Raw genomic sequence first — 19,536 nt, forward strand, 5'->3', positions numbered from 1 at the left:
AAAATATTAGTGGCAAACTCTGGAGACTCTTGGCTGTGGAACTGTTTACCTGACAGGGCTGTGCCTAGCAGAGGATGCAGCTCCTAAAGCGCATAGCTAAGGTCCTCAGAGAAATGGTAGCTGTGATTCTTGGTGAGGTTTTATTTAGGTGAAGATCTTGTGCAACATTTCTAATCCATGCTTGGTCTCCTGCTGCTTAAAAGAAAAAAAAAAAAAGAAAAAAAAAAAAACGGAAGGAAAAAAAGAAGAGAACACAGTTTGTGGGTTTTCTCTTTCCCCTCTCTAAAAGAGATTTCTAAGTGTACATAAGGACAATTTTTAAGGCATTGTGTTAATTGCTTGTCAAGGGAACTCTGTGTATACAAGGTTCTGACATGACAAGCACTTTGAAATGATGCTAGGACTTCAGCAGGTGATTTCCTTCCTCGCCGTTATTCATTTAGAGTTCTTCATACAGTTTTTTTTTCTTTACTTGACTCTATTACCAAGTGAACTGGAATAATTTACTGACTTTTTGAGCTTATTTAATTGGATAAATTTTCTGGGTTTTGGCAATTGCTTCGTCTCTCTTTAAGCAGTCTCTGGGACATCTCATTTTTGTCACTTCAGACTCTTGCTGGGCACTGGAACTGGGCTGTTTCCAGAGAAGTGCAGGTGTCCACAGAGTCACAGCTGAACATTTGGGAACCAGCAGCAGCTCTTCCTGAGAAAATTTCTTTGTACAAGAAAGTGGTGCAGTAAAAAATGTGTATGAGCAGACCAGACCAGCTTACATGTTTTTTTGTTTTTTTTTTTTTTTGCAAGGTAGTGGTTCAGGTTCTGATGCTGCCTGTGCATGTGGTTTTCTGTGGAGTGATTACTCACAGAGGCGTTGTTGCATTGATTGAGATAACCAGTAGTAAATGAACCTTCCAAATTCTTGTAATTTTTTAATGCAAAAAGTCTGCCATTTACCTTTGAACAAAAAAAAAAAAAAATCAATGTCAAAAATCCCAGAAGTTTCAGTGCCAACTTACTTAAACTGTTCTACTGAAGTCAGTGGGACTGACCCAAATGAGGTTTGGGACATGCTTGTTTTGTGACAAAGACCATGGAGGATCCCCACTCTTGAAACCAGAACCTCATGCCTGCTGTGAGGCAATGCTGATCAATAAACCCTGAGGACAGTGTGAAATTTGTGCACTGTAAATGTTGGGAAGTTTGGAGATTCCTTTAATGGCTCTTCAATAATGCTATAAAGATACCATTTACATGAAATGGATTGAAAATAATAGAAAATTAATAGCATGGTTTCTCAAGATGGTTTGTAGTTAGGTCTTTAAAGATCTGATTTCTTAAAGCCTGTAGAGTGGTGATTACATTGTTTATGTTTGATTTACTTTCTTGCAAGTTGAGGCAGGATAACCTGCTTGGTAAGTTTTGTGTCCCTCAGCAAGAAAATACTAATCTTGCAATTTAAAACCTAGTAGGAGTATTATAAAATATCATTTGAGACCTTAATATATTTACAACATATTCAAGAAGTACTTTTACCTTGAAGGCAATGTGCTTTTGCAACTGGCCCTACCTATAATTTTCAGCATTCAGCTTCAAGATCAGTTAGGGATGTGTAAGCTCAAAGGGGAGAATAAAAAAGCCTGATTGGTTGCTTTCAGTACATTTCTTGTGATAAAAAATTATTGTATATTAAACACCTACATGGAGTTATTTGAACTATTTTCTGTCGGCTTTTGAATACAATAAGAAGCTATGCTTTCTTTGATCAGTTTTTTTCTTGTAATTGGTGCTCATGATATTACAGAAACTATTAATTAGTTTTTTAAACCGAGATGATGGAGCTGTCCTGTTTTATGTAAGCATTTGGGGTTAGTCTGCTTTTCCTTGTCCATGAACACACATCAAGTTCTTGGCTGAAGTGTTGGTATGCTGCAGCTGCTGTAGACTGTTCTTCTGCCAGAACCTTTTCAGATAGTACAGTTTTGTCCATGCTTTTTGAACGCCACTTACTCCTTTAAGATTGGGATTTCTTGAGTAACATTTAGAGTTATTGCAAAATCAAACCTAAAATTTTTGCTCTTGTGTATGTATATTAAATCAAAACAATTCTGAAACTGAAATCTTATGCAAAAAGTATCAGGCCAGAAGAACAGTTTTAGAAGATTATTGGTTATGAGTGTGATCTGCAGAATTTTGTGTGCTGGGGACAAAGGGTGTAGAGTTTACTGGTTTTTGTTTAAAGTTAGTGGAGGTGGATGATTGTGATTAACTGTCAACTATTTCACCATAATTGGCAGATAATCAGTTGCTTCAGTCATAAGTTCTTTTGGATAACTGGAATAAAAGTCTTTTGGTTCTCATGAGATCAGCCCTGTAAAAATGTCTCTCTTGCAAATTGAATGTAAAATTTTTAACTTAGATAATTATCTTCTATAGTTTATACTTCCAATTTAGGTAATTATTTTATAGTTTCCTCTTCCCATTGAGATGGAAGGCTTAACAAAGGCTTGCCACTATGTTCAGTCAAACTTGAAATGAAAATATTGTCTTGTTACTGATGACATTTTAAAAAGAGATTGAAGGAGAGGCTTGTTCCTTACACAGATAGATTTTTTCTTCTTGACTGTAAACAATTAACTGATAAAGTGAAGTACCCAACAATTAAACAGTATCACACTCCCATTCATCTGAAACCTGTTATTTGCTAATATATACATTTTTGTTGTAAAATCGTGTTCCAGATGAATTTTAATTCAGCTGTAGGTATCTTGCAAAGATACTTCCCAAAGCATACACTGTAGCTCATACTACTGTTTTTAGCAACCCTTAAATAGGCAAAGCAGCTATGAGCCTGCTTTAACACTCCATCCTGATATTTTCAGGTCTTTATAGCAAAGCAGCTTGTAAAAATAATTAGTAGTTGGGTAAGCCTATCATGTATAGCATTAGAACACACAGTTCTTTTCCTGTGACAGTATGAGGAAATTAAACTAAGACTAGAGAAAATTTAATAGGTAAGACCTGCTGTTAGGTGTCTGCAGGCAATACTGGTTAACCTGTCCTGCTGTGCCTACTGCAGGTTGGTTATTGTTCATTTGGGTATCGTTCACATAAGTCTGGTGCTTTTAATACTTTAAAAAATTTTTTTTAGCAATTTGGGTTTTTTCTTTTTTGGCAAGGAAGGAGAAGAGCATCTTGTAGTTTGCATCAGTTCCATGTATACCTTGAAATTATTTTATCAAATCTATTTTGTGCAGTTTTCTTACACTGATGTTGTGTGGGCAGTGATATGTCTTTGACATATCCCAGCTCTGCTGGATCAGCAGGACCTGCTACTCCGATGCAGGGAGGAGCTAAGCAAGTTTATTCTGCTTTAGTATTGCTCTCTGCATGCTTAATGCTGGGTGCTACAATATGTTCTCAGTGTAACTTGACATTTCTTCTTGAAATTAAAGTTCGACTAGCTGCTGTTTAATTTTCTGGCTTCTACTCCCTTCCTTTCCTCTTCCTCTTGAGGCTGGCAGTTTTACAGGACTCTGCTTGTTAGCTATGGTACGCAAAGGGAATCTCTGGCAACAGACATTTTCTTGCAGATTTTCTTCATTACAGGAAGGGTTAACTTTAACAAGTCCAGTACACTGAAAAACATCTGATTTCTTTAAATAGTCTGTAGCCTTTTTTCCTGTTCCAGCCTGTGTGTTTTGCCCCTTTATTTTCCTCTTTCAGTCATTTGATCATTTCTGTTAATGAAGGCAGGAGGAAAAAACACATGCATCACTGAGACCCTTTCAGAGGGATCCTGTGCTTCTTCAGGGTATTGGCACACCGGCTGTTTGCTTTTTGCTATCAACATGCTTTTGCAGTGCCTGCTTTTTAGAAGAAATTAGGAGAATGAAATGCTCATGCTGTTTGGACATGACAGTTGAGCCAGAGTATCACTCCCTAGTTGAAGGTAGCATATCTTTACCTAGCCAGTTCTCACGTACCTTTTGTGTTCTTCAGATGCAGCACATTTTAGGCATTTAAAGGATGCTAGTTACCTTCATGGGAAGCAAAATGGAAGAAAAAAAATGTTTAAAATGTGTTTGAAGTGGCAGGCAAATTTGAAGTGAGACAAATACAAATTGAAGTCTTCATAATACTTGATGATTTGTAATTATGTGTAATTAGTCTTTGAAAGAAAGAAATCTTCTTAAATGTTTACTACTGATACTCTTCCCCCAGCTCTGTCACTCATTGTCTCTCCTAAGGATACAGCATTATTGCTAGGTGAGCTGTGGGTTTGGCTACTTTTGTCCTGTGTAAACACTTCAAAATTGATCTTTTAAAAATTTTTTTTGGTTGGTTTGGAGTTTTTTTCTTTTTTTTTTTTTTTTTTTTTTGGTTTTTTTTGGTTTTTTTTTTTGTTTGGTTAGTTTTTGTGTGTGTTTTTTTTTTTAATCTGGGTTTTTGAGAATGGAATGAAGTGAAAAAAGTAAAAGAGCAGGCAGATAAAGAGGGAGTTTTAATAATTAATCAGTATTGTCTTTGCATTAGTTAATGCTTTTAGAGAATTGTTTGTTGTGGCTAGATGGTTAGATGTCATTGCCTATCTGCAGTAACCATGTGGATGTGCTGAGGAAATGCCTTAGAGCTCTGTAAAAGAGGTCACAGGATCTTTAGCAAATATCCAGCTCCTTTGGCTTGCTTATTCATTCTGATAAACTCAGCAGAATGCAAACTTCATAACATTGTGAAGCATCTAGTCAATTTAATTCCAGATTTATCTGGCTGAGTGTGAACACAGATCAGAGCAAAGAAAATTAATTTTCAAATAACATAACATTGTAGCTAGCCTTTATAATTGTTCATATGCTCAGTGCAACTGTATCTGATCTCATTTGCCAGGAGCTTTTTTTAGAAGTTTTATCTTCTGCTCCTGGATGTATTTCTGTGAGATCTTTTAGTGCTACAAATGATGTGTTGATGGAATTTCCCAGTCAGCAGTCCTTGTTTTTAATGTCAGAATTTCTGTGGGGAACCATCAAGGTTCCCTGCTTTATTGGCTTTTTACGTCTGTAACCTAATTACAATATTTTTTAATAAGTCTGAAGGTACTTCCTCACCCTTGTTAGTGAGAACTCTGCTTTCCCAGACTGTGCATTGTTCCATCTGCTGTAGCCCATTTTTATGTTTGTGTTTGATGTCTCTGGAGATGCAGAACTGAAAGAGCCTTTCTGATTTAGCAAATCCACCTCCTATTGCCTTGGGCTGTCACACCACAGGAGGAAACTGCCAAATAAAATCTGAGAGAGATATAGTGGAACTTGTGAATTTTTGTTCCTCCACACCTCAAACCACTTTTAACAGCTTGGCCGCTATTATCTTCTCAGTTATCTTATATTCTTAATGTCGCTTTTGGTTTGGCATTCATCCAGTCAGTAAACACATTCTGGTGCTGCTTTGTCTATAGCAGCAAAGTTTTGATCTTTCTGCTCATCCTGTATCACCTAAATTCTCACCAGGTTCTTACACATTTTGACATAATCAATTTCCACCTGCCCTGCCTTTAATTGCTGCAACACTACCACAATGGATCTGTCAGATATTTTGCTATCAGAATAACTGCCCTGTTGATTTTCCAGTTTTCAAACGATCATATGTGCAATACTTTTTCTCTTGCTGTTTCAAGGTCTGCAATGAAATATTCCTCTTTGTCTCAATCTTGACATGTAGAATGAGTGACACCACTACTAATTTCCTCCAGTGTTTCAGGTGCTCACTGCTCTCCTCCTTAAGGAAAAGTATCTGAAGAAAACCTGTTTGAATAGAAAGTACTCTATTTCAGGTCACTTCTCACAGCTGTTCTCTGCTGTGGAGCCCAGAAGAAATTCATGGCTACTGTTGTGGTTAACTTGAGTCTGTTTTTCTCCCTCTTTCCATAGTTACTTCACTTCAATTTCTTGTGTTTTTATTTCTATCTCTAATTGAAACAAACAAGCAAACAATTCACAAACTTGAAAGCTGCTTTTTTTCATTATGTTGCTTTTGTCTTTATCTTTTTCTCTTGTTTAACCACAATTTCAGAATTACACTAATTTGTTTTTTTGAGTCCAAACATAAATGTTGTCTTTAAGCATTATTATTGTCATATTGGTTGGTTGTTCCTGTGCTGTTTTCAGCAGCCATGTTGGGCCACTGATTTTACTTTTGTGAAAGTTATTTTTTCCACTAAATTGTCATTGTTACTATTATTTGTTTTCATTCCATACTTACAGGCTGATATATTGTAGCATCCATAGACTGTAGACTCTGGCCAGGGTTTCTATCCCCAGGGTCTTGAAAGGCTCTTACTGAAACCAGTGCCATATCCTGCCTGTCTTCTTACCTGTTCTGGGTGCTGTGCCTTTCCTTTGTAGCATTTCTCATCTTCCTGTGGCCTGTGTATAAGCATGGTATGAATAGTTAATTCAAGCCAACCAGAGCTACCTTTATGTTTTCATGCCCTGAAACCCTCTGAAGACTGGGATATAGCTGGGCTTCAGAGGGTGTCCCTTTGTACATCTGCTCTGGGAATTTCTTCCTTCCATGATTCTTCTTCTGGCTGTATGCTGTGGTTAGATTCCTTAAATGTGGGGCTAGATTTTTTTCTCTATTTTTTTTCCTTTAATTGTGGAACAAGGCACTGGTATAACCTGTCTCTCAGTACAGATTCTACTCCTTTGCTGTTAATATTTCCTTGCTTTCTATCATCAGGATGTCTTCGGGATAGAAATTATCATGGAATGGATTAGTTTAGATGTTCAGCTGGAGCCATCCTTGCTGGTTTTGTGGAGTTTAATTTGTTTAATTCTTTGTTTCAGGAGGTGTCTGCTGATCCTTCAGGTACTCTCACAGCTGCTGAAGAGAGAAAAGAGAAGGTGCCAAGCCCACATCTCAGCCATCTCGTAGTTTTGACATCTGGCAATTCGCTGTATGGCTTGGCAGAAAGAGTGGTGGCCACGGAATCCTTGTAGGTTGTTTACTGTACACACTGTATTTGTGATCACTGAAAACTATTGATTGTTTAAGAAATTGTGGTTACAATCCAAATGCTTCTTGACAGGTCAAAAATTCCTACCTCTCAATGTGATTTTAAATATGAGTGATAAAGGTGATTTCTTTATTGAAGGTACTGGATTCTAAATCTTTGGTCTAGCAACATGAAATTTCTACTGCAGATGATCCAGTAATTTCTGACAATACATGGCCAAATCTATCAGGAAAAAAGGTCAATTTCAGAGAGGCTAGTGGGAATATTTAATCTGTGTGGTTCATTTTCACCTTGTATTAAATATTTGTCTCAGAACTGCTTAGTTCATATCAGTTTGGCTTGAATCACCATGTTCTTTTCAATGGATAGAAGTGTACCTGTGCCACACCACTGGAGAAGAAGACATTATAAAGAATTAATGCAAATATAACAAAAGTTATTTTTATTTTATGAGAATAATAGTAAGAGTCAGCTTGGAATTATTTTTTCCTCACATGAGATGACAATGATTAGGAGTTAATTTAATTTTTTTTTCATTTATGCTTAGTTAGAGATATATTTCCTTATTATGTTGTTATTAACAAATTCTACCCCTGAGAAGGAATATGAGATCAAGTTCTGTTTTATAGATTCAGTAGCATAAAATTAATTGGGAATGTTATTTTGAAATTCTAAGATGGATTTATTAATATTTATGTTGACTGTCCTGCAGTGGAAATTATGTGATTCTTGGTCACTGACTTTACTAGACCTTGGCTCTGACTTTTGCAGTGTATCCTCAGAAAAGTAGAAATATGAATTTTTGTTATTCAAGCCTTGGTCTTTCAAATATTTTCTTGTTTGCAAATACATTTTAAAATTGTCAGAATTGAGACTGCTAGTTGATATGCTGGCATGCAGCTGATACGGTTCTTCTCGGGACTAAATTTTCCAAGGTTGCATGTTGTTATTGCCAGATATGTCAGCTGTAGAGTAAAAATTGTAAAGAGACATGCCAAATGTTGCACTTAGTTCACAGTAAATTTTCTTTGCTTTCAAAGGGTATTTCTGGCTGAGCAGTTTGAATTTCTTCAGCCTCATCTTGATGCAGTGATGCCAGCTGCCAAGAAGCCTTTTCTTCAGCAGTTCTATTCTCAGGTCAGAATTGTGTAATTCACAGCTGATTTTCATACAGAAGATTTGAAACTTGTACATTATGGTGAAAATACTTCTATATCATAGTTATATATTGCTCCTACTGGCCAGATATTTACTGAAGTGAATTTTACTTATTTTCTATTTCAGACAGTGTCAACTGCCAGTGAACTACGTAAACCAGTTTATTGGATTGTTGCTGCTAAAGCCATTGATTATGAACAAATGCTTCTTCTCATGGCTAATGTGAAATGGGATGTGAAGGAAATCATGTCACAGCACAATGTATATGTAGATGCTCTTTTAAAGGTGAATAGTTTATGGGAAATGGTGTGCTAGAGTTTATATTAACATTGAATTGCTGTAATATTTCACTAAAACTGTTAAAGTGGCATGGCTAGGACAATACATCATCCTTACCAATGTAAAATTACTTTGAGGTCTGTCCAGATGTGTTATTTATTCTTACTTCTAAAGCATTGTTTTCAGTCATGATTTTTTGACTACATGATGTGTGAAAGTGACAAAAAATTTAATGTGTCTCACATTGAAGTCTTGAATGGTAGAGAAATGTGTAGTAAACCAAGTAAACTGAGGGAAATTCAGTGGCCAGAGATAGTATTAAAAAAAAAAAACAACCAGACCACACAACTTGCTGTTCTGAATAATTTTGCTGATTGTCTTTGAGATGTATCATAGGAGCTGTAGGTCAAATCTATATTATAATTATAATTGCTACATTAGAAGTTAACATTTGAAAAGGAAGCTAAAGGGAAGTTATTCATCCAACTTGTCAATTGCATTCAGTAGGTGTCATTATACAATTGCCATGTCTTATGGCATACAGAACTAGTTCTTGGGACAATCCCTTCCTCATCCTTTTTATATATGCCTAATTAATGTTTCTAAAGGTCTTCAGAGGGAAGTTCTGGCAGCGGTAGAATTATGCTAATTAAATATATTAATTACTAATAATTTTCAGAGAAACTGAAAATTTTATTTTAAAGATGTGTGAAGTGTGAATCACAGAAAAAGCAACACATCATTGTGGAATAACAGTTTGGATAACACCTTCATACTTAGTAGCTCTTCTCTGCTATAAAAAAATCAAGGCAAACAAGAAAGAATTTGACAGAGGGTGTATCATTGCACTGAATTTGATGGAATCTTTGTGACTGTCCTTGTTTATGCTGCCCTTACCAGTTTGTGCTTAAAATAGTTGATCTCGGGGGAAAACTTTTTTCTTCTGTGAGTTTGTAACTGCTCATGAACTTCAGGACAATCAGAGATAATACCATTTCATACCACTTTTGGTTTCTCTGTTCTATAGCTAGTACTGGTTGCTACAAAAGCTTTTAAATAATTGCTAAGCAATGAGGGATTTACTGGGTCTCCAGGAACATCAGATGTGAGCACAACGATTAAAGTAATAATCAGCTACTTTCAGTTGTGTGCACACATACACAAAATTCTGTATTCAGTAATAGTATATTGGAAGCAGATAAAATGGAAAGAAGATTCTTGAAGAAATAGGTTATGGAGCATTAGGTATCTTCATCTTCAGAAGAATGAGTTGTATGCCAGTTGAAGCATGATATTGTGGTACCCTGAATCTTGTTGCCAAATTAATTTTTCAGAAAATTTGTGTTAAATGCCAGTTGGTTATTGAAGTTCGCTTCTGATTTTCTTCACTTTCTGAATTTTTGAGAGAGGCTGTAAGAAAAAAGGAGAAGGGAAAAAACCCTAGATTAACAGCCTTGGAAATAAAATCTCTGGTGAGCAAGTATGGTCTTAAAAGACTGCACTGCAATTGTCTTTTGCTGGTTATACAGAGGAGTTCAATACCATTCTGCTTGATATTGAAGTAATTTGATACTTTCTTATACGATACAGGCTTTAATTATTGGCAGAGGACTTCTGTTTCACTTTAAGTCACAAAAATTATTGTAGCAGTAATTGCATTCAGTTATGACTAGTTTCTCACTCAAAGTATCAGCTGAAGTCTGTCCAGGCTGTTGATGATTCGTGTGGAAACAGGTGCCTTCCTTTAACCTGAACTGTTATCTAGTGCTGCAGTGTCATCCTAAACTGTTAGATTTGGCCTCTTTCAGTTGCTTCTCTCAGCTCCTTCTAAAGCACTGAGAAATTTTCTAATGTGAAAGGTTGAAGAATGAAAAGGGGTTACAATGTTTCTGAGCTTCACTTTGAAAGCCGGAGGGGTCCAGGGTATTTAGAGGGATAAAGAGATCATCACTGAATTTTCTTCAGTTGCTATATTTTGACTTAAAGAAGTTAAATATCAGTTTAGGGAATAAGGCAATGAAAATGGCATTTGAAGGATAAGTTACTTGGTTCATTTTCAGAGGTGCCAGTTTTACAGAGAACTACAGCTGTGGGGAACAAAGCAACAGTTCCTTTAAAAAAATCACTGAGGTAATCTTGTAAGTGATATACTAGAAAGTGAAATGTTTTCTACTTTACACATTGAGTTGTCTACAGTTTGTGCCTATTAAGCCTCTCTTCTTTGTTCTTACTTTTCAGTATTCTCTTTCATGTGCATTTCTAATTAGTTATTGCTGTTGTTGGATGTATAGAGTATGATCCGTTTTTACCTTAAGGAATAAACATCTTTTTTGTTTTATTAGGAATTTGAAGAATTTAACAGGAGGTTGAATGATGTGTCTAAGAGAGTCCGTATTCCATTGCCAGTCTCCAACATCCTTTGGGAGCACTGCATACGCTTGGCCAATAGAACTCTTGTGGAAGGGTAAGTATTTGTGAAGGTCTTGCTTTTGGATAAGTATGTGTATGATGATAATGTTTGTTTTATAGAGTTAAAAGTTCTAATTTTATAGTATCCTTGTGGGTTCATGTGCTTTTTGGGACCCTAAAAACTATCAGTGCTTAACACACACCTTAGCAGTTGTTTCACAGTCTGGCGCAGCATTAAGCCTAAAGAGGGTGGTCTTGATCCTAGATACTGCTGAAGAATGACACTGACTGTTTTACTGAAGCATTTGAAAATACAGTACTCTTTCAAAGAAACTTCTACATGAAAATTATCGTTTCCCAGCAGAGCAAAAAAGAAAGTTACAATATAATAGGCAGTACTTCCATGGTGATGCCATTTATCTTTGCCAGGAAGAAGGATGAAGTTATTAGCACTATCAGTTTTCTTAAAGTAGCCATGGAACATGAGTTTTCCAAATTCTTCAAGAACAGAGAGATGTGTCAGTTGGCTTGCTCAAGCACCTTAGTCAGGAACCTAGACCTTGGTCATCCCTCACTCTTGTAATCAGTGTCCCGGTCTTTTCAGATTCAATTTTGTAGCCTGAGTATTGTAGACTTTTCATCCCCTGTATTTATTTTTATGGTTTTGTCCCCCTTCTACATAGGATTGGGCTCTTACCAGAGCTTCTTCTGCATCATAGAATATGTGCTGTCTTCCACTCCTTCTACATGTTTCCATATTTCTTTCCTGGTTATCTTTAGCCTATTCACTCCCTACTACCTATTTTACTTCTTTCCATCCCACTCTCCTGCTGTCTGCTCTAAATTAGGACCTCAACAAAACACCCTTCTTCTCCAAGTGTTAGCTGCCTGTTGAGAATCATCAGCTTCCACTGCTTCCATAAACCCATCATGTTTTTGTCTTCTGCCCATTTTTTTCATGCCATCATCCTTTTGCAGCCTCTGGAGAGATCAGTTTCATGTTCAGGGTAACTAAATGTATCCATGACCTGTCTCTGACTTCTCAATTCCTTCATATAACATGTGGCCTATACAACTAGCTCTCCTTTTTGAAATTTATTTTCTACTTTCAAATTAAAGGAAGTGAAACAAAGGCCTGTCTCTTTTCCTCTCTGTTCTCTTTACCTTTCAAGTTGATAACACTGTCAGTCACTATCAACCTCCTCTACCTCAGCCTTTTTGTTTGTTTTCAACTTGTTTCCTTTTCTTACATCACATCTCATTCTCATTCATCTTTTGTGGCTTCAGTGTTCATGAACTGTTTAATTCTTATCTGTGAAGATCATCACTCATATGTCTTGCTCCATGCTGCAGTTTAGGTTCATGTTTGTGACTTACCATGAAACTTTGACCTTTACTTTTGCCTAAGCAGGTTGGACTGGGAATACTTTCCTGATATAATTTGTCTTGTACCATTACTGAGAGTGTAAAAAGTACTCATTATCCTCTTCTCCCAAATATTTACCTGTAATTCATTATTCTTGGCCAATTCTGTTATTTTTACATATCTTGTAGGTTCTTTTCCCACTGTGGAAAGGGAAGGAAGGTGTTCTGAATAGCTGACTCTCTGAATTTCTAACTTTTTATCTCTGCATTCAATGAATGTATAGAGTTAAAAGCCATGAAGGACATGTTTTTCATCCAGTCAACTGAAATTGCTTTCATCAGGCTCTTTGCTGAATGAAGAATTATCTCCACTGCAGTCAGCTGTATCTTTCTTTAAATTTAGTCCTTCCTTATCTCCTAGTTCTGTGTTCTCTCCTGTTTCCCAGCTGGTTTCTGGAGCTTACTGAAAATCATCTGCTAGTCTTCTATGAAGCTCCAGAGGACTTTTGCCTTGGCCCTCCCTCGTTTTGCCTCTTACTTTTGCATCCTGCAAATTCTTTCTGTTTACCAACTCTTAAGTGTGAAATTTCTTCATATTCTTAACCTGCTCTTGCAGTGTATCCAGCTTCCAGCTGCATGTTTCTGCTGCCTCTTTTGCATCAAACCTAATAATCCAGGGAGTGTATAATAATTAGGGTCAACTTCATGAACCAGTGAAAAACTGAGCTTATTTTGGATTTGGTAGAGGGGAAGAGTGAGACAGGGTTGTCACTTGTGGGAGTAACTGGTGGATGAGCTGATTTAAGTCTCTTGAGTCACTGTGCCCCTGACCCTGTGCACAGTTGAAATTGGTCTTCTTAGGGGCATTGCAGTGTCATTTCCTTTGATCTTGACAAAATGCAGTTCCTTATCCATTTGATGAACTGCAAAGATTGTTTTCCTTGTTTGTTGCCTATCACTCCACTGTGATCCTTGCTAGTATTACCCTGCCCTTAAACTCATCTACTGTCTCCTCTAACCTGTCACTAGTTTGCTGTCAACCTGTTCTCATTAAATCCTCTACTTCTCACAGAGATGAGCCAGTGCTGCCACCCTTCATCCTCTGGTTGCCGTGGCTGTTTTTGAACAACTAGCTTTGTGTCTTTGCTGTTCCCACTTGGTTCAGCAAGCTGCTGGTGACCATTCCTAAAGCTGCTGTGTTACCTTTCAGTCTCCAGTGGTTGTGATCACTTGAAACCCCTGTCCAGTGTGCTAATTAGCATTGGTTTAATTTCCTCTAACTTACTATAAGTAAGTTGTTCAGTGTAGGATTTTTTGTGGCTTTTGGGAGAGGAGGGTGTGATTTTTCTAAGTATCACTGGGTACAGTGGGGTTCTGTTTGATGACTGGGACTAATGCAAATAAAGCTCTGCAGCAGGCATCCTAAGAGAAGTTCTTGTCTGCTTTTGACTTAAAACCATAATTTTGCTCTTCCTCAAGGTTCAAAATACTAAGTTAACTTTGAGAAGCAAAGTTTTTATTTCCTCCTAAGTTGTACTTTGCACTGTTTCTCTTTTTAGTTATGCCAATGTAAAAAAGTGCAGCAATGAAGGACGTGCCTTGATGCAACTGGATTTTCAACAGTTCTTAATGAAACTAGAAAAGTTAACAGATATTAGGCCTATTCCAGATAAAGAATTTGTGGAAACCTACATTAAAGCATACTACCTGACAGAAAATGACATGGAATCCTGGATAAAAGAACATAGGGTAAGAGTTAAATTTGCATTCTTTTCCTCTCCATTGAGAAAATTCACCCTGATAATAAAAACATGCTAACAACTATAAATAATCAATCCTTCTATGTTTTAAAAATGAATATAGGCACATATATGTATATTTTCATTAATTGTAATGAAACTTACATGAAGCTTCATTATAATAAATATTACTATAATAATATTTGTTAAAATGGAAGCAGTATAAATATAAATGTTTGTGTGCATGTACGTGTTCATTTTTATCATATGAAGTTAGTATGTGTTTGACCTGGTTCAACATCTGATGACTGGGGAGGATGACTAAGCCAGTCACATCTGCCTATTGTATCAAAAAGTGGAGACAACTAGAGAAAAGGGAAATTGAAAACGTTTGTGAGCTCTTCAGATTATGCTGAAGTGCACAACTTGATCATCAAGAATTACATTTTGGGATCACACCATTAGATTTTGTATTGCCTTTAGGAGTAGATTGCTTAAACTATGTTGTAAGGCACAATGGAGAAGAGTCATTGCTTTTTCTTTCTTCATTTGACCCTGCTTAATCTGAATTTCTTGCAGAGATAATTCTATATTTGTGTTTTGAAAACATTCAGATGCTTTCACTCTAGCATGAACTAACAATTATAACAGATCTGTGTAAGTAATAGTCACATGCTATTGGAGATACCCATCTTTGAAGCAAAAAGTCTTTTAAAGTGAAGTATTTGAAATCTGTATTTTGGGATTAAATCCCAGTAGAAATGGAGGAAAGAAATATGTCTTTGATTGAATTTTCCTTGTATTGCCTGGAGCCCCAGGAGAGATTGTGAGCTACGGGGTTTGATGACCTACAGGGAAAAACTCTTTTTTAAAATACATTGGTGGAAGCTATGTTTTGGATAGTGTTAAGACATAAAGGTAATACTGGCAAATATGGTGTTTCCACAGGTGTTAAGAATTGTTTTCTTCACATTTTTGACATTTTTTCCTCCTTTATCATATACTGAAAGCAAAATTGTTTGGAGACTCTGCAGACAGAAGCATTTATTAGCTTCTTGGAAATGGGAAGTCAAAATAAAAAAGATGACCAACATTTATCGCAGTTTGTGAAAAAAAAAGTGTTGTGATGACAGCTTAATTATTTGCATATGTTTTCTCACCAAGCCTCTCAAAGAATGGAAAATACATTAAAAATTGATTTATATACATGTTCACAGAGTTACTTTATGTGAACTCTTTCCAGTACTTTTAAAGTCATAAGCATTTTCCATTATAAGCCACCATGTAGCAAAATACAGTTTTATCCTCTGCCTCAACTATGAAAACTATCCAGACATGACTGAACTACAGCTTTAAATCTCCCCTGTGTACTGATGCTTCTATCAGTTGTGAAATCCACACTGAGTATGTCTGCGTATTTTAAAATTTTCTGTCTTTGTCTGGTGTTTTATTCTGCCTTAACATGATCTGTTTTTGTTTATCAGGAATATTCCACTAAGCAGTTGACCAATCTGGTGAATATTTGTCTGGGCACCTACATCAACAAAAAGGCAAGACAGAAGCTGTTAGCTACCATTGATGACACAGACAGGCCTAAGAGATAACTGGAGAAAGCTGCTTTCTTTCTGACTTGTACCTTTTTCTTGTACCTTTTTTCTTTCTCTTTCATTTCTTTCATGGACTAATGACAACATTAGAAATGTTGTGCATGACTTTTCTTGGCAACATTGGAGGCACTCTGAAGTGAAAATGTTCTAAAATATGACTTTTCTAATCTGTAGAATTCTTCTCTGTAGTTTTTCTTTTTCTTTTTTTTTTTGTTACTTGCCCTTAGTGAAGGGCCTCTGTGTATCATTGATGAGCTATATGTTTTACAAAAGTGTATACTGTAAGTAAAATCAAAATCAGAGAGAAACACAATGGCTTAATATATCACTGATGCTCTTTTTAAATAAAAGGGCTACTTGAAAATATGATTTCTTTCCTCCCTGCTTTCACCTCCAGAAATTGTGCTGTATTATAGTCCAGTGTAAAGTGAAAGGATATGTATAATAATTTGATCTATGTATCCTGCATGTGGATTGAGTGCAGACCAACTAAGTACTCTCATGTTAAAGCCCATCATCGTCATATGTATTTAAAAATGTCTGTTTATTTCAGAATTAATTTAGTCATATCAAAATGATTGACTTCAGATTAATAGAAGATAATAAACATTGTATGCTAATATGATTTGTTTGTGAGACTTTGTTTTTTCAATTCAACAATGCAAAATGTCAGCAATAATGCCAGGGAATTGGAGTAATGTTTTTCTGACTGAAGTTTTGGATTGATACTAAGATAATCTTCTTGTTTCCTGCTTTGCTGTAGTCATCCTGAGTAATCTTGAGCAAAGTAAAATGGCTTGACTGCATATGTGCCCTAGAAATCAATTTGTCAGAACATCACTGACTTCACTGAAATTTTCCAGTTTGCCTTTGGTTTTCAGTATGTAAAGTTTCAGGATTTTTTTTTATTACACAATCAACTTTCTGAAGTGCTCTCAGACCATTTTAAAGGAAACTTTGAGCTAATAGGTAAATTGAATTACAGGGGCTGTAATCCCCTGGTGTGTACAGCATGCTAAATTCTCAGTTTGGGATTCACACTTGCCATTGTGCATTAATTCAAGCACAAGGGAACCAGGAGTTAGTGAATATCAGCAGTAATGTAGTGACAGAAAGTTGCCCCATGTAGTCATCATCATTGTTCTTTTCTGTGGTTTGATTTCCTCTTCAGAAGTGTACTGAGCATCATTGTGTGAGTTTAGAGAAAGCCTGTATACAGTTTTAGAGAATGATAGAATTTACATTTTAAACATTGACTGTGTGATATTCAGCTTCCTTGTTTATCTGTATTTTAAAGGAAATAAGATTTAAAACAAAATTTACACTGTTCTTTATTGACCATGCTGTCTTGCCTAGTTCCGTTTAAAACTTGCTTAGAGGTTTGTCACCACGTGTGTTGAAGCTGAATCACTTTTATCCTCATTAAAAAGGTGGGACAAATGAAAGTGTGGACTTCTGCGTCAGCCTGTCTGCCCTGGAGTCAAATCCTGAGTGAGAGCTCTTGGAAGAAGCAGAAACATATTGGGGACTATTAGTGTAAAATATCTTTCCATTTTCTTCTCTTGATGAAATAAGAAATTCAAATATCTTTACCAGAGACTTGGTGAGCTGAACACATTTAATTTCTCCTGAGCTGCTTAGGTCACTGTAATTTTAGTGCTTACCAAAAGGTAGAGGTATAATCATTGTAATGCTGGCTCAAGGTGAGCAATTGCACAAACCACAATCAGGACTGATTTTTTTGTAATGTATCTATAGCTTGACTTGTTATTTTTAAGTAAGCCCCCAAATAAAAGAATGTGCTAGAAGCAGTTTTAAACCTATGCAACAACTGTATGATCTTCAATCATATATGCCTCAGAAATTATTATATTTTCAAAAAGAGCTTTTTCTTGCTGCCCAGGATTGATGCCAAGCAGGAAGCCACAGAGCTAAATGGCCTACATACACTCTTAGATACATGTTTTTAGGTTGCCCCGTGTGAAATCAGATGTTGGACTCATTGATCCTGTGGATCTGTTCTAACTCAGAATATTCTATGTTTTGCTTGGTTCTGACTGAATAATGAAGCTAAGTTTTCACTGAGTGCTGAATTGTTATCTCACTAAGGGTATGTTTGGTAGTTGCCATCCTCTGATTTGAGATTTTTTTATAAAGTTGAATTTTGAGCATCTCTGCATTTTCGTTCTCCCCTGCAATAAGCCTCTTGTACTGCTTTTTCTGCAGTAGTGAATATAGCTTAAATATCCTTTATGTTTTAGAGGAGTATTTTGCAAAACTTTAATAATAGAAGAATAATTGCCTTCAGTCTCCAAGAAGACTGACCAGCAGTGCAGAAGTGGGCATCTGTCAATCCTTCTTTAGCCTGATGAAGACTAAATCCTGGTACCCAGAAATTAAGTCCTCTGTCAAATTCACCTGGAACATAGATGAGTAGTTTTCAAGTCTCTGGTTAGGCAAAGCCTGTACCTACACTGACAGCACACAGCTGGCTTTTCTACTTTCAGCTCCTCTCAGTTATATCTCATGGTGACACTGTCCTTCCAAAAAGCAAGGAACTGAGACAAAAATAGCAGGAAGCCAGCTGCTTGCTTGTGTGGCTCTGATGTACGATTGAGGTCCTTGCTTTGGTATAGGTGTAATTATTCAAAGCAGATGGGAAAGACCATCTTGGATCAGCTGGTGAGACAGTACACAGGGCAGCCCCTGGAGGTGTGAATTCTAATGCTCATCAGGGTAGGCACATGGATGTTCCATGATTTCAGACAAGTAGCTACATTTTCAGGTAATTGACTGTTCCAGGTTCCATTTTCCCATATGGCTAAGAGTCTTCCCATGTGTACAATAAAAACTTGGCTTGCTTCTGATCTTCAGTGGGAAAAACCAGGCTCTGTCCAGATCTGCTTAGCAAGCCCCAGATGTGGGGTGTAAATTAGAGCTTGTGTTCACTGAAAGAACAGCCTCCCTTCTTTGCCCTTATCCCCTTAGGGGACAAAAGAGGATGAGTAATCAATGGCTGCCTCAAAGCTTCTGTGAAAGGTTTGCACTCCCTCTGAATTTTTTTCAGATGTGAATGATAAAGGTATGTCTTGTGATAGATACCAGATGCAAAGCTGTGGATGTGAGTTGTACTTGCTGTTGTGTCACAGAATGCACAAAATTATAAGGATCCCCTCTTCTTACTGTGAAAGTGATCTATTTGGTGTATTTTCCTGTTTAAGACCTGCTATATTGTGAATGACACAAATGGAGATGGTCCAAAAAATGCAGATTTATTGTATTTTTGATGTATCTTTTGATGTATCTTTTTTATTTTTAACCACTGTTTGAAACAGCATAGCATAAAGGCTAAGCATTGCACTGACAGTGGGATTATGGTGCAAATATGGAAATAATGCAATTTGCAAGCAGCAAGGTTTCTGTGCTTGATGGCTATTTAAGGATATTTGTGAGTGTGTGTTTTTGCACTGCCAGAGCTGGTTTTCATCGCAGCAGAGACTTGGTTTTTAAGGATCTCCTGTTCATCTATGAGATCATGAACTGTTATGTGGAACAGCATCTTTAACTAATACTCAGGGCTTCACAAACACGTGTGTTAGTTTTTTAGAAATAGGCATAAATCAATAGCATGCCATGTGATAAAATACATGTCTGAGAAACAAATGATGACATGAGTAACCTTGGTTTTTGTGTTGTGGATCCAGTGCTTAATTTTGGGGAGTATTCTGTCCAGTCGTAGAGACTTTACATGTATAAGCGAATTTCAAAATGGTTGTATGTGAACTAACTTGAGTCTGCTTGGCTGCTCTGCTAAACAAAATCTCTGCAGTATACCTCAGCTGTGCTGGTTTGGTCTGGAGCTCTGGATACATGTGTGAAAAGAAAACCTTCTTTCAGAGCAGAGATGTACAGACCTGTGTTACATTTGTGGATTATCTCACACAGATTTCAATATTGTCAGATTTAAAGT

The 19,536-nt window shown here is 36.7% G+C and overlaps 1 protein-coding gene across 2 annotated transcripts in view; it reads left to right on the forward strand.

Moving 5' to 3' along the window:
* Window positions 1-16,884, forward strand: part of VPS50 (VPS50 subunit of EARP/GARPII complex) — an 81,715-nt gene extending 64,831 nt beyond the window's left edge. For both annotated transcript variants that reach the window (XM_038127226.1, XM_038127227.1), the window contains 6 exons: window positions 6,840-6,988; window positions 8,050-8,146; window positions 8,294-8,452; window positions 10,789-10,910; window positions 13,780-13,969; window positions 15,444-16,884. In XM_038127226.1, the coding sequence (XP_037983154.1) occupies window positions 6,840-6,988; window positions 8,050-8,146; window positions 8,294-8,452; window positions 10,789-10,910; window positions 13,780-13,969; window positions 15,444-15,563 (837 nt within the window). In that variant the 3' untranslated portion in view covers window positions 15,564-16,884. The remainder of the gene's footprint in view (window positions 1-6,839; window positions 6,989-8,049; window positions 8,147-8,293; window positions 8,453-10,788; window positions 10,911-13,779; window positions 13,970-15,443) is intronic.
* Window positions 16,885-19,536: the final 2,652 nt, after the last annotated feature.

The sequence above is a fragment of the Motacilla alba genome, chromosome 2 (assembly GCF_015832195.1).
Source record: "Motacilla alba alba isolate MOTALB_02 chromosome 2, Motacilla_alba_V1.0_pri, whole genome shotgun sequence".
NCBI classification, from domain to species: domain Eukaryota; kingdom Metazoa; phylum Chordata; class Aves; order Passeriformes; family Motacillidae; genus Motacilla; species Motacilla alba.